The 15,456-nt window shown below is 36.3% G+C and overlaps 1 protein-coding gene across 6 annotated transcripts in view; it reads right to left on the bottom strand.

Moving 5' to 3' along the window:
* Window positions 1-3,814: 3,814 nt before the first annotated feature.
* Window positions 3,815-15,456, bottom strand: part of LOC127834526 (histone-lysine N-methyltransferase PRDM9-like) — a 55,072-nt gene continuing 43,430 nt past the window's right edge. For 4 of the 6 annotated variants that reach the window (XM_052360423.1, XM_052360420.1, XM_052360422.1 and 1 more), the window contains exons 7-9: window positions 15,125-15,316; window positions 12,307-12,463; window positions 3,815-9,163 (exon numbers count right to left, since the gene is read on the bottom strand). In XM_052360423.1, coding sequence (XP_052216383.1) covers window positions 7,908-9,163; window positions 12,307-12,463; window positions 15,125-15,316 — 1,605 coding nt within the window. In that variant the 3' untranslated portion in view covers window positions 3,815-7,907. The remainder of the gene's footprint in view (window positions 9,164-12,306; window positions 12,464-15,124; window positions 15,317-15,456) is intronic. The other 2 variants (XR_008027979.1, XM_052360424.1) reach the window with 2 other exon arrangements.

The following is a 15,456-nucleotide window of genomic DNA, read 5'->3' as shown; positions in this document are numbered from 1 at the left end:
TCTAAGTACGACCAGTATGAGTTACGTATTTTTCGTTGGATGATCGCCTTTAGGGTCTTAAAGTGGGGATTTGACTGGAGGGGGGGGGGGGCTCATTTTCTTTTTAAGTCTAGCATACATTTTGTCCCGTTTACGTATTTGTCTAAGTATGCCCATGGTCACCCAGGGGAGATTTTGTCTATGTTTGGTCATTTTCGTTGGTATGTACAAGTCACAGAGTCTATGAAATTCAGTCTTAAAGTCAGTCCAGGCTGAGTTTGAGTATGTGTGTTTTCATTCTCTGAACTTTGAATGAAAATCGTTTAACTCCGATTTGATCTTTGACCAGTTGGCTTTTTTGTAGCATGGGATTTTTTGGGGGGTTGGACGGGGCGACCTCTTTTATGTTAAATTCATGGCAGATGATATCATGATCTGAGTTTCCTAAGCTTGGGAGGGATTTGACATAATGAACCAGTGATGGTACATTTGTGAGGAGTAGGTCTAAGATATTATTATTTCTTGTGGGAATTTTTACGATTTGCTCAAGGTTGAGGCTTACAATATTTTCAAGGAAATCTTCATATAGGATTTTGAATTTGCAGGAGTTCTTAATAGCTTCTGAAGACCAGTCTATGTCGGGCATGTTGAAATCACCTGCAAGCCATATGATGCTGTTTTTAAGGATTTTTTGCAGAGATTACCATAATTGTGAGAGGGCATTTGGGTCATTTTCATGAGGCTTGTAGAATGAGCCGTCATAGATATTACGGGAACCGGGTATACTTAACTTGGCCCAACAGACATTACAGTCTGTTTTGAGATCTGGCTGCTCCTGACTCAATAGGGACCTTGTGACAGCTATCAGGACTCCACCCCCTTGACTATGTGTCCTATCATCCCGATAGACTGCATAACCTAAACTGTCTGGAAAAATCTCAGCAGTATGGATGTCAGGTTTGAGCCAGGTTTCACTACAACAGATGACATCTGGTTTCACCTGATCGATCATCTGATGTAGTTCCGGGACTTTATTTTTGATTGACCTACAATTTATGTTCAGGACAGTAACACGTTGATTATTACTGATCAGGGCTTTTTAGGTTTGGTACCGGCTCTTGGTTTGGGGTTGGGGGAATAACTTTTGATTTTGGGGTAGATGTGGCTTGCGGAGGGGGGTGATGATCTAAGTTGGGGCCTGAGGTGTTAAGGAAGGACCCTACGTGTTCCAGAGAAACATCATTTGCGTGTGATCGGGCTGGCGACTCTAGGTTACAGTATATGTTTGTGTCACTAAGTGAATCTAAGGACGCACCTAGGGACAGGGAGTGGTTACAACTTCCACAGCACTGGCAATGCCAGCTAAATTTGGAATCAGATAGCCTAGCATATGTTGAGTTACATATCCCTCATTCTATACATAGATGGTGACGTCACTACGTTATTGTCACCTCTATACTTAGACGCATCACACACCTCCTTTTGGAGGCATTTGTGACTACGACACAAAGAAGTCCGCGGATGAATGAAGAATTTGCTTTATAATTAAACATTCCAGTTATGATTTAAAAGTTAAGTATTATTTTGTTCAGCCTTACGGTCTTATGTTAGTATCAATTAAAACTTTCGTTAGTTTTCAACAATTTCGCTCTTTATTCACTTTTTTAAAAACTGTACTTTCACTTTCGGTTGTATAACAACATGTATCCTTTATTGACGACAGTTTGCCATGAAATAGCGTTTTGAAACCGCTTAAAGTGTCAGAAGGTGTGTATGGTGCATGTTTTGAATAGACACAATGTCATAGCTATATTGCCGACTAGTATGGGAACAATTTGATATTTCAAGTTGCTCCATTTGCATTGCAAGAGAAGTTCAATTTGACTTGTTCAGTTTGTTAAATTTTGACACCCTAATTATATATTTTTTATAAGTGGCTGATAGATTTTTTTCTTCAAATAATTGAGATCAATGAAAAATTTAGTAAAAGCACAGCATTGATGTTCTATGATGGTCTTTTTTAGTGGAATAGTATGTTACAATAGAACAAATATAACTATTGAATTAATGAATTTAGATTAGGCGTCATCTCTAAATGGGGTAGTAATTCATTATATGAGATTAGCACATTATATAGTTGAAAAATAAATAACACTTCAATGACTTACCATAGTAAAACAAAGTAGCATAGAATATGTTGCAGGTCATAAAATGTAAAACTGAAGTTGAAGAAGCTTTACAAATATTTTACACTGACAACACTGTTGATTCCAAAAAAATCCTTCCTATCTACCTGCCCTAGTTTTTTGGGGCAAATTTAAATATTATTAATATCAATTGAGTTAAATTATTAAAATATCAATATGTTTTGATTACATTAGCTAATTATATTATTATATTATTAATAATGAAATACTTTGCAAGGAAAGTCAAATTCTGTTTTAATTAGTCTTAATTATCTACTAGTAAAATTGAAAATATCAGTGACATCCAATAATTGGATTATATGCATATGAATGCATTTTTTTTGGACAGTTACATATTTCTCTATTTAATTGGAATAAAAACAACAGATAACTATAGTTCCACAACCCAGCCCAAGTTTACTCAAACTGAATTAATTCATCAATTGATCCTATTTTATTATATAAAACACAACATGTGTAAGATTTTGAGAATATCCCATGTATTCCTCTAGTATTCCTCTAGTACACCAACATGCACTTACTAATTATTTAAATGCACTCCTTAAACAGTTTAACAAAATAAAAAAGAATGATTTATCCAAAGAAAACAACACACAAGCTGCTTCATATAAAAAGTTAATTACATAAGCAAAATAATCATTTTGATCATAAATCAAGATTATACTTCAACCAAACCATTATAAATTTATTGTGGGGTGGGGGATGTAAGCACTAAAACTAAAATGGGGGGAAATGTCTGGGGAGGGAACACCTTGGGGGGGGGGGGCGTCCGGAATTCCTGCTAAGGGGGACAGTGTTGTTAATGTGTCTTGAGAAGAAATAATTGAAGGAAAGTACTCATTGGTGTATGCCCATCCAGAAGCATTTCTGAGCATATCAATACTACTACTACTACTACTTCTTCTACTTCTTCTTCTACTACTTCTACTACTACTACTACTACTACTACTACTACTACTACCACCACCACCACAACCACAACCACCACCACCACCACTACTACTACTACTTCTACTACTACTACTACTACTACTACTACTACTACTTGGTACACCAGTACTTGTTGTCCATGGAGACGATAATGAGAACTCTCCCAGAGTATGGATCGAACCCACGCCCAGCGGACAACATTCTCTGCACCACAGCGATCATGAATTAATATTTGACGCCATGTGCAACATAATTCACCTTATTACAAATTGGAATTCACAAAATGACTGAAAATGCTTTAAAATAAATGCAAATTTGAAATTTGAAACAAAACAACCTAAGCAAAACATAATAAGAAACACTACATTATTGAAACACTGTTACCATGAACATTTTAGGGTGTAACACCTTATGTACATGTACCAGACCTTTTATGTACTATGGGTACTTTAAAACTTTACGTACCACCTACATAAATTATAGGTGTTATTGTCCATTCATTCATAGCAGTCCTAATGAATTAAGGTCATTCTCTAAACATGATTAAAGTCTAAAGAAGGAAATAATTTGATTTTTTTACAGTTTGAACATTAAGGTCATTCTCTCTTCTCTTCAAAGTATCAAATTTCAATTATACAATAGGGAATACAAACATTTTAGACTTTATAATCCTTAGTCAGGATAAGATAAGAGACAAATGAATTTTTATAATTTAATTCAATTTCAGGTAAGACTAATAAATCATTTATTAACTACTACATGTACTTGGGCTAATAAATTACACTAAGACACTCAGTGACACTTAGACAATCTGACAAAAAATAAAATCTATGGCCAATATATAAGTCTAAATTCATAAATACTATCACACAAAATACATTTCATCAATAAAACACATTCATATTAAATTAGTTATTTCTATATATTACATTTATAAATATGGTAAATAAAGTGTCAGGTAGTGGTACATAAAGTGTCCGTACATAAACAGACTGGTACGTAAGGTGTGATATTCAACATTTTAAAAATCAGTAAACAATTTATGGACTTCATTGTTTTGCATATACGCAATCAAAGCATATTTATTAAAAATTAAAACACACTGTTCATGGCTGTATCTTTTTATTTAAACATGCATCAACTATTCTAGTTATTAATACATTTTTAAAATAAAATATAAAAACAAGAGCACCACATAATGGGTGCCAAGCTAGGCTGCGGTGCAGTTTTGAATAAATGAAATTTTTTAGAGGTTAGTGACCTTGACCTTGGACCGAGTGACCCCAAAATGGGTGTGAAGTGTAGAAATCATAAAGGTGCATATACATATGAAGTTTCAAAGTTATAGGTGGAAGCACTTTGATTTTAGAGCTGATGTAAAGGTTTTAGAACGACGCGGACATCTGACGACGAGCTGTCTATGACAATACCTAGGGTTTTCCCCAAAAACAGCCGAGCTAAAATTGAGCATACAGTGTTTTTTATCTTTCAAATTTGGGTCCGGTAAGAGGACCAATTCCCCAAGGAAAAAAGTATGTATTTTTTCCAAATGGGACCTAAAAATTCCCAATGGAAGGTTTCAGCACAAAAAATATTTTAATAATTATATAAACATGTAAATTATCTCAAAGTCAAGCTATAAGTTGAACCTTAAAATATATCATATTGCAATCAATATTATTATCAATTTCAAAGTATTTTTAATCATAAAAGCAACAATATCAATCTCCCAAATTTACTTAAAAAAACTTGTTATTTCCCAATTTAAAGGGACCCAGCCCCATTCGCAAAATGGTGAAAAAAAAACACTGGCATATAAATTTAATGGAAAACATACAATATTATATCAAGAAAAATAAAACTGTAAAAATCTCACCTGCTCGTCTTTGATGTTGCAATTAGCACATTAAGCATTTTCAGTATCTACTAAATAAATATATGAAAGTGCCAAATGTCCAAGATACCATGACGTCCTCCTCAAAATGTTAGATCCTTCGAACTTCATTTTATTTTATCCCTGATTAATCCTCTCACACATTAGGCCTACATGTAAGATTCCTTGTATGTTCACAGCGTTTATTTTAAATCGTTTACGTTCTCACATTTCAGTAATTTAGTAATAATTAGGTATTTAATTATAAATATTTATGATTTAGATTTATTTACTATTTCGAAGATACCGTCTTGCAACGTGTTTAGTTAGTCTAAGATACGTGTTTAGTGATTCTTACAAACAATAGACTGACATGAAAAATTGCTCCATTTGAAGCACAAACTGCATCCAAATATATATTACAGCTGGCCCGGTTTGATGGGGCCTGTTTTTGATAATAATTACAAATGTAATTACCATTTTTCACTTCCGTCTTTATTATGTTTACCAACGCCATGATGGAAAAATGTCCGTTTCCCACAATGCTTAGCGCGCATTCACACAGGTCAGTAAGACCGGTGTGACACCATGACCTATCTCTTGGCAGTCTGTGTGAAACCATCGATCACAACTGTCGCAACAGATGGTTTTCTCGCTCCAGGACACTTCCAGATCACACTTGTCGCAGGGGTACTGGGGAGGATAACTTACTGGTCCTGGGTTTAACTCAATGTCTGATGACTGGTTGACCAGTAAGCAAAACAAATATAGAAATGCCAACTTACATTTGACAGGGTATTTTTTATCACCTTTTTTGACAGAAATGGCAAGAATACCAAGGCTCCGTGCTTTGCGAAGGACTGAGGCGGACATTTCCTTATTTCTAGTCAGTATTGAACTGTCATGGACCTCATGAGGATGTATCTTACATGTAGAGGCTACGAACTGATAATAATTATCAAGGAACAAAACGTACAGGAGCTAGAATACATAGTCAATTATAGTGTACTAGTAGTCGGACACCCGGAAGTAGACGGAAGTTACTTCACTAATATTCATCAGCGAAATAACTGGGGAAAAACGGCAATTTTTTCCAATAAGATGGTAAGTTATGCTAGATTTGGGATAGATCTTACCACCAACACCAGAAAAATTTGTGACTGAACCAGAAATAAGTGAAGTATAATTAATTTTGTGAGAGCTAAGCAATTTTGTTGTGGAGTTTTCTGACGCATGCGCATCCCATTTTCTGACACATGCTATTCTCTTATCAGTGGATTATCCATTACCCCATGTGGTGTTTATGGCGATTACTTGTGAAAGTAGGTACTGAATGCTATTTTAAAACAGGGAATATTGATACACTGATAGAGAAACCTTGATATTTTTGACAATCTCCACTTTTTTTTACTGAAAAATGCACTTATCGGAACATTTCAAGCGCCCCGGGGACTCTGATTTCGAAATTCAAGCGCCCCGGCGAGGGATCGTTAAATGGCCTGTGGAAATCCCTGCTAGTGTCCTGAAAATCAATAGGGGTCATCTGCCAGTCATGATCATTGTACACATGTACGTATAAAGTTTCATGATCCTAGGCCTAAGCGTTCTTGAGTTATCATCCCGAAACCATTTGGTTGATGGACCAACCGACATGTGCAAAACAATATACCCCCTCTTCTTCGAAGGGGGGCATAAAAACAAAATATGATCTTGACACATTCGATAGACAATTACATAACACAAATATCATCGATAAAACCATTATTGAATTTGAAATCATTCAAAGCAAGTGTAAGAAGACATTAACCATAAACATCTTGATGGAATAATCATAAGAGCGAGAGTATAACACGTAGAACACAATGAAAAATAACTAGACACAAATATTTTGCAAACCTTGAAAAAGGTACAAATGAACAAAGCAATTATCTGCTTGTCGTTAATGACATTCAAGTAACCAAGAGAACACCAATTATTGAAGAGCAGTGCTTATGTTATAAAAACCCCAACATGTACAAACGGATGCGAGTTTAAACTAACCCAAATTTAAGTACTCCACCATCTGCTCTCAATTATTATAAAAGCTGTTTATCTGAGATAAAAAAAGTATCTCTTTAAATGCAAGTTATGAAACTCATGTTAAATATGAACAAAAGTACGCCATTTTCCAAGGTGAAGTGTATGGTGAATTATGCAACGGAGATTTTCGAATTGAAGATGGGCAATGCAGGTAAGGAGATGTGTGCGCATCGGGCACTGTTCATATTTAATTATAAAACCGATTGGACGAGTAAATTAAAATTTAAAGATTGAATGCAGCTCTAACAAAGCAATGCTTTATTGTGTCGTAAAGTCATACAAAATAACGTGCGTCACTTGGTCTCAACTGGTTTCAGAGATTTTTTTATATCTTCATGTTTAGCTCTTGCTTTTCTTATTTTCTTGTATATCCTTGTGTGCCTCTTCAAGTTTTCCAGGGACCACTCTGGTTACATGGATGATGAATAACCACACACATAACACTCTGTTAAGTCTTAATCCCATGGATACATGGATAACTGCATACCTAACACTTTTGTAAGTCTTCCTCTCATGCATACATAGATAAGCACATACCTAAAACTTTTAAAAGTCTTCCTCCCATAGATATATGGATAACTACACACCTAACACTTTTTAAAGTCTTCCTCCCATGGATCCATGGATAGCCACACACCAACTTTATATATCCTTGTGCGTTTCTTCAAAATTCAAATCGTCACTATGGTTACAAGTACAACCAAGCATGTTTCTTCATTTGTATTTTCAAGGTATCACTCTGGATACATGCATAATCACTCTCCTCACACTTGTAAGGCCTCTCGCCTATATGTATCATCATGTGTTTCTTCAACAAACTACTTTGTTTACACGCAAATTCACACTCCTAACACTGACTTATACAGTTTTTCTCCTGTATGTATCCTCATGTGTTTCTTCAACGAACCACTCGCTTTACATGCATAATCACACATCTTACACGTGTATGGACTCTCTCCTGTATGTATCCTCATGTGTTTCTTCAACGAATCACTCGCTTTACATGCATAATCACACATCTTACACGTGTATGGACTCTCTCCTGTATGTATCCTCATGTGTCTCTTCAACGAACCACTCTCTTTACATGCATAATCACACATCTTACACGTGTATGGACTCTCTCCTGTATGTATCCTCATGTGTCTCTTCAAGTCACCACTACGTTTACATTCATAGCCACACTCCCCACACTTGTACTGTCTCTCTCCTGTATGTATCCTCATGTGTATCTTCAAACTACTACTTTGTTTACAAGCATAATCACACTCCTCACACTTGTACGGTCTTTCTCCTGTATGTATCCTCATGTGTATCTTCAAGTTACCACTATGTTTACATTCATAGCCACACTCCCCACACTTGTACTGTCTCTCTCCTGTATGTATCCTCATGTGTAACTTCAAACTACTACTTTGTTTACAAGCATAATCACACTCCTCACACTTGTACAGTCTTTCTCCTGTATGTATCCTCATGTGTATCTTCAAGTGATGACTATGTTTACATTCATAGCCACACTCCCCACACTTGTACTGTCTTTCTTCTGTATGTATCCTCATGTGTGCCTTCAAGTGATAACTACGTTTACATTCATAGCCACACTCCCCACACTTGAACTGCCTCTCTCCTGTATGTATTTTCATGTGTCTCTTCAAGTCATCACTACGTTTACATTCATAGCCACACTCCCCACACTTGTACTGTCTCTCTCCTGTATGTAACCTCATGTGTATCTTCAAATAACTACTTTGTTTACAAGCATAATCACACTCCTCACACTTGTACGGTCTTTCTCCTGTATGTATCCTCATGTGTATCTTCAAGTGATGACTATGTTTACAATCATAATCACACTCCTCACACTTGTACGGTCTTTCTCCTGTATGTATACTCATGTGTGTCTTCAAGTGATCACTACGTTTAAATAAATAGCCACACACCTCACAGGTGTACTGTCTTAATCCTGTATGTATCCTCTTGTGTTTATTCACGTGACCACTGTTTTTACTGGAATAACTGCACACAATTTTGTCTCTGATGAGGCCAAGTTCTTTGGCAAATTCGTCTCCATACCAGACCAACAGTTCCTCTCCTGTAGCAATAGAAATATGAACAAGTTATTTTAAAAAATGTCATAGAAACAATTAATACCTTAACTAGACCTTGTCACAAAGTTGAATTATACCCCACATTTATTTCTGGAAACGAACATGTGCTTTAATTTTATTACATTAAATTATTAGTAATTGTTTATTATCTCAACATATTCTATAGTTTTGATTCTTAGACTGAAATGAAGAACAGGTTTTAAGTCAAGCAAAAAGTTTTGGTTATTTATGTTTTTCTTGCTATTGTAACACTTTTATGCTTTAAATGGAATGGTAGAGTAGAAAGGCAAGGTGTAAACGCAAACAATTGAGCCTCACTCTGTGAAAAGGGGGTTTAATGCATTTGCGTAAAGTGTCGTACCAGATTAGCCTGTGCAGTCCTCACAGGCTTATCAGGGACGACACTTTCCGCCTTAACTGGATTTTTGCAATGAGCATACTTTTTTAAATGAAAAATATCATAAAAGCGGAAAGTGTCATCCCTGATTAGCCTGTGCGGACTACACAGACTAATTTGGGACGACACTACGCACATGCATTAAAATACATTTTCACAGAGCACAGCCGGATTATTTGTTCATGTGTTCACAAATGAAATAGCCTCATATCCAACAAGACATAGTCAGAAGCATTATTGTGTATGTGAGCACTTTTTTTTCTGGCTAGACATTTTTTTGTTAAATTCCTTGTCTCTTCGTTTCCAACTTTTGTTAAACAAGGGCTGTTTGTAAAAACATGCATGCCCCCCATATGGGCGTTCAGTTGTAGTGGCAGCCATTGTGTGAATACGTTTTTTTTCACTGTGACCTTGACCTTTAACCTAGTGACGTGAAAATTAATAGGGGTCATCTGCCAGGCATGATCAATGTATCTATGAAGTCTCATGATCCTAGGCGTAAGCATTCTTGAGTTATCATCCGGAAACCATTTTACTATATCGAGTCACTGTGAACTTGACCCTTGACCAAGTGACCTGAAAATCATTAGGGGTCATCTGCCAGTCATTATCAATATACCTATGAAGTTTCATGATTCTAGGCCTAAGCATTCTTGAGTTATCATCCAGAAACCATTTTACTGTTTCCAGTCACTGTGACCGTGAACTTTGACCTAGTGACCAGAAAATCAATAGGGATCATCTGCCAGTCATGATCAATGTTCCTATGAAGTTTCATGATCATAGGCGTAAGCATTCTTGAGTTATCATCCGGAAACCATTGTACTGTTTCGAATCACTGTGACCTTGACCTTTGACCTAGTGACCTGAAAATCAATAGGGGTCATATGCCAGTCATTATCAATGTACCTATGAAGTTTCATGATCCTAGGCGTGAGCATTCTTGAGTTATCATCTGGAAACCATTTTACTGTTTCGAGTCACTGTGACCTTGACCTTTGACCTAGTGACCTGAAAATCAATAGGGGTCATCTGCCAGTCATGATCAATGAACCTATGAAGTTTCATGATCCTAGGCCTAATCGTTCTTGAGTTATCAACCGGAAACCATCTGGTGGACGGACCGACCGACATGTGCAAAAAAATATACCCCCTCTAATTCGAAGGGGGGCATAAAAATATGCGATTTTATATCCTCATAAACTAGCGATCTAACACTGTGCAAGGTCCTGGAGTGAATTTCAGACAAATCTCAGACTTGAGAAGAAGTTTGAACTACTGCTCCAATGTCCAAGTATTAATTTTACCCAAGGTACCGTAAAAATCCAGTCATAAGTCTACCCGCTCATAAGTTGGGGGTTAAAGAATAATACAAAAATCGGAGATTTTGAATATGTCCAAGTCATAAGTCGAGTCGAAATTGTCAGTCCACGAATTTCATAAACAGATGCCATTTTAAATGTACGGGAATGTTTTATTCTATACATAGACCATGACGTCAGTATAGCCCTGTGCGACGTAGACATAGCGGACACGTGTATTATGTACTTTGTTTGATATAATCAATACGATATTTATTAAGGAAATCAAAAATTATAAATAAAAATATAGACAAGCAAATCATTACGAACCACATAAAAACAAATTCAACAACATAGGAAACCAGAACGTATATACATGTACAACGTAATTTACACAACAACGACATACGAAACACCAAACTCGCGTTCAGCAGCACTATTATTATTTGATTGCTCTGCTCATTCTATCACAAGTATTTTAAAAGCATTGTCATAAGCATGGCGTTTGCGTTTTCCAGGCATTTTCACAAATCAAATGTGTTAGTCAAATTCCATGACACACTGTGATCACTGTAATCAAATCTTTGTACTTTTAATCTGACTATCAAAACAATTGATTACTTCCTCGGTAAAACATGTTTTTATAACAATGATTGACATAACCAATAGACCGCTAACTCCACCTTTGGTCTACATAACAGTTTCAAAGGCGGAGCTATGCATGTGCTCAAACATAATTAAACGATTACCAGTGAATAAAAAACTCGCGATTGCTTAAACATCTTATTTTATTGGCGAGAAGGGTGATGCTTTATGGCTTCTTGACAGGAAGCGGCTTTCCTTTGATGAGGTCAAACTGTCAATTCACACAGGTTGCCAATTCTCGCTCGACTTTAAAAATGACTTGATCTTTTGTCTACACGTTCAGTTGTAAAAAAACACCTGCTAACATGAAAACTTTGGAATAAATTATGAAAATAAAAACAAGGGAAATTTTGCGGCAAACTGTGGTTATATTAATTGGTAAGTATCAGTTAAAAGACGACATTTCGTGTGTCCTATTTCAACAAGTTTTCTATACAACAACAACTTTAACGATTACCGCGGGGATCATTCTTGGTAGAATGTCATCATTTTTTTTCATGGACGACCTCATAAGTCGAGACTGTAAATTTAATCAAATTTTTGAGGAAAAAAAGCTCGACTTATGACTGGATTTTTACGGTATTTAATATTAGTGCGGCCTTGAGCTGTGGGGAAACTCAAGAGAACATGGAGAAAACCACACCTTTCCTGCATGTGGATAGCAAGCAAACTCACACTAGCTGGTTCAGTGAATTGAACCCGTATTGCCAAGGTGAGACTGCTCTAATCAGACAAAATTTCATTGAATATCACATATCTTTAGTCATACAACATGCCTGTATACCTGGTGAAAATTGCTTCAATGTGCAGTAATAGATGCCTCCTTTGTACTGAAACGCCACAAGGTTCTTATCTGCCTCTGTCATTGCACAGTTCACGTATCTCATCCAGTTAGAGGTGGCCTTGTTCTGGGCATCCACAAAATGGCTCGCTTTACCTTCCTTTAAGGTTTGAATTGCATAGAATCTTACCATAAAAAATAACAACTACCGTAAACAAGATGGATACACAAGAAAACATGATACCTTATATACCTTGTTTTTAAGAGTAATTTTAGACTAGAATACCAATCTAAACATTGGCAGTTATCATACACTATTTTCAACAGCACAAACAGACTTAGAAATTTGTTTTTAATTTTTAAGTTTCGTTCATGTAAAATAGTATAGTACTTTGCATCCTTGAATTGCAAATTTATTTTAAATAATGAATGAATCAGTTTCACAAGATGTGTGAAATCTACATGTATTCATGGCAGCATGATTATATAGAACACAAAATCGTTACATCAACTTGAAATGCGTCACAGATACTAATGCCCAAACAACATGTTTGGACACGGACAAATCAATATTTAATTCTACAACAGACAAATAGAAAATATTCCATAATTCAGCCAATATTTCTCTCTTAACAATCATCCACGTTCTAAGGTCAATCAGCTCTCAAAGTCTGAGCAAAATCTGCCAAGCAATACGAGGCATTAAAGACTTTGGGACTATATATTCTATAGTGGAAAACCAGAAAAAGGGCCCTAACACTGCCAAAACATTGTCGCAGAAAAAGTTCATCTCATAACAATTATCTCCAGAAAATAAAGATAACTCATCTGTGAAAACTAGAACTAGATCAACCCAGTAATTTAAGATGTGTAAAACAGACAAATGCCATAATTCTGCAAAAACTTGCTGCAACCAAAGTTCCTTTCGTTGCAATCATCATGCATTTAGGTCATTCATCATTGAAAGTTTGAGGAAGATTCACCAGTTACAGAGAATAGACATAAATCAGGAACAGATAAAGGACCATAATTCTGCCCAAACTCCTGGAAGTCCAAATACCTTTGTTCACGATCATCTACAAATTAAAGTCATTTAACAATTTGCATGAGATCCCCCCAGTACTTAAAGAGTAGTTGAAATTACAAGCTTTGCGATGAACAGACATGCTGAAGGACAGACTGACAAGTACCATGTTTAATGCCTCCCACGCTGTGGTGGCATAATACACAAAAAATCCCCTTTATAGACTTCTAGATAGATAATGACTTGGTTGAAAATGCAGCTCTTTATTTTCAAGGCTTTTAGACTTTATGAAAAAAAACTTGAATTTCAAGCTAAAACAAGAATATCAGTGAACTGATGGATGCTCCCTGATTATGTGCTTTGTCAATCTACCGGTATGTGTTAATAACCACCTAATGACCTTGACCTTGACCTCAAACCTCATCAAAATGTAGAGGTCCATGCAAGGTACCTACATGCCAAATAGGTAAGAGAACGGTAAAATATTGAAGGCGCTATGAGAAACTGTAACAAAATTGTGACAGAAAAATATATTATTAGCCTGGGTGACCTTGACCCCAGTGACCTCAAACCTCATTAAGGGTAGAGGTCCATGAAAGGTACCTACATGTCAAATATGTAAGAAAACTGTAAAATATTGAAGGCGCTATGAGAAACTGTTACAAAATTGTGACGGAAAAATCTATTATTAGCCTCGGTGACCTTGCCCTTGACCCTAGTGACATCAAACCTCATCAAAAGGTATAGGTCTTTGAAAGGTACCTACATGCCAAATATATAAGAGATCAGAAAAATATTGAAGGTTCCATGAGAAACTGTATCTATTATTAGCCTCGGTGACCTTGACCCCAGTGACCTCAAACCTCATCAAAAGGTAGAGATCCATGAAAGGTACCTACATGCAAAATATGTAAGAGAACGGTCAAATATTGATGGCGCTACGAGAAACTAAAAACAAAATTGTGACGGAAAAATCTTTTATTAGCCTCGGTGACCTTGACCTTGACCCCAGTGACCTCAAACCTCATCAAAAGGTAAAGGTCCATGAAAGGTACCTACATGCCAAATATATAAGAGATCAGAAAAATATTGAAGTTGCTTTGAGAAACTGTAACAAAATTGTGACGGAAAAATCTATAATTAACCTTGGTGACCTTCACCCCAGTGACCTCAAAGCTCATCAAAAGGTAGAAGTTCATGCAAGGTACCTACATGCCAAATTTGTAAAAGATCGGTAAAATATTTAAGGAGCTAAACAAATATTGAAGGTTCTATGAGAAACTGTATCTATTATTCACCTCGGTGACTTTGACCCCAGTGATCTTAAACCTCATCAAAAGGTAGAGGTCCATGAAAGGTACCTACATGCCAAATATGTAAGAGAACGGTAAAATTTTGAAGGCGCTATGAGAAACTAAAAACAAAATTGTGACGGAAAAATCTATTATTAGCCTCGTTGACCTTGACCCCAGTGACCTCAAACCACATCAAAAGGTAGAGGTCCATGAAAGGTACCAACATGCCATATATAAGAGATCAGAAAAATATTAAAGTTGCTTTAAGAAACTGTAACAAAATTGTGACGGAAAAATCTATTATTAGCCTCGGTGACCTTGACCTTCACCCCAGTGACCTCAAACCTCATCAAAAGGTAGAGGTCCATGCAAGGTACCTACATGCCAAATATGTAAGAGATCAATAAAATATTTAGGGAGCTATGAGAAACTGTAACAAAAGTGTGACGGTAGGAAGGAAGCATAAAAAGGTATCTATGTAACAAGCTAAGCATCACCTCACCTTAACCTGCCAGCAATATCCTGATTTCTGGTTTTCAGCAAAGATATTGCCCCCATATGGTCCAAACATGACCCTGGATTCCAGTCCCTCCTTGGAAAATACTCCAAGACCAGCTCCAGCTATTTTGGACGTTTTGATTACAAGGCAATCTGGCACGGTATGATCAGCTTTAAGTGGGTCCACTTCTGGCACCTGCATTTAATATTAAGGTATATGAGAATGTACTGGAAAAACTTTTTTGAATTAGAATATTAAGGGCATATTTAAGGCATATCTTAAATATATTGACATACATTAAAACAATCAAAAGTTCTTACAATCATAACCAGTAA

The sequence above is a fragment of the Dreissena polymorpha genome, chromosome 6 (assembly GCF_020536995.1).
Source record: "Dreissena polymorpha isolate Duluth1 chromosome 6, UMN_Dpol_1.0, whole genome shotgun sequence".
Taxonomy (NCBI): domain Eukaryota; kingdom Metazoa; phylum Mollusca; class Bivalvia; order Myida; family Dreissenidae; genus Dreissena; species Dreissena polymorpha.
The sequence above is the reverse complement of the archived record's forward strand: the minus strand, read 5'-3'. Positions and strand labels throughout refer to the sequence as shown.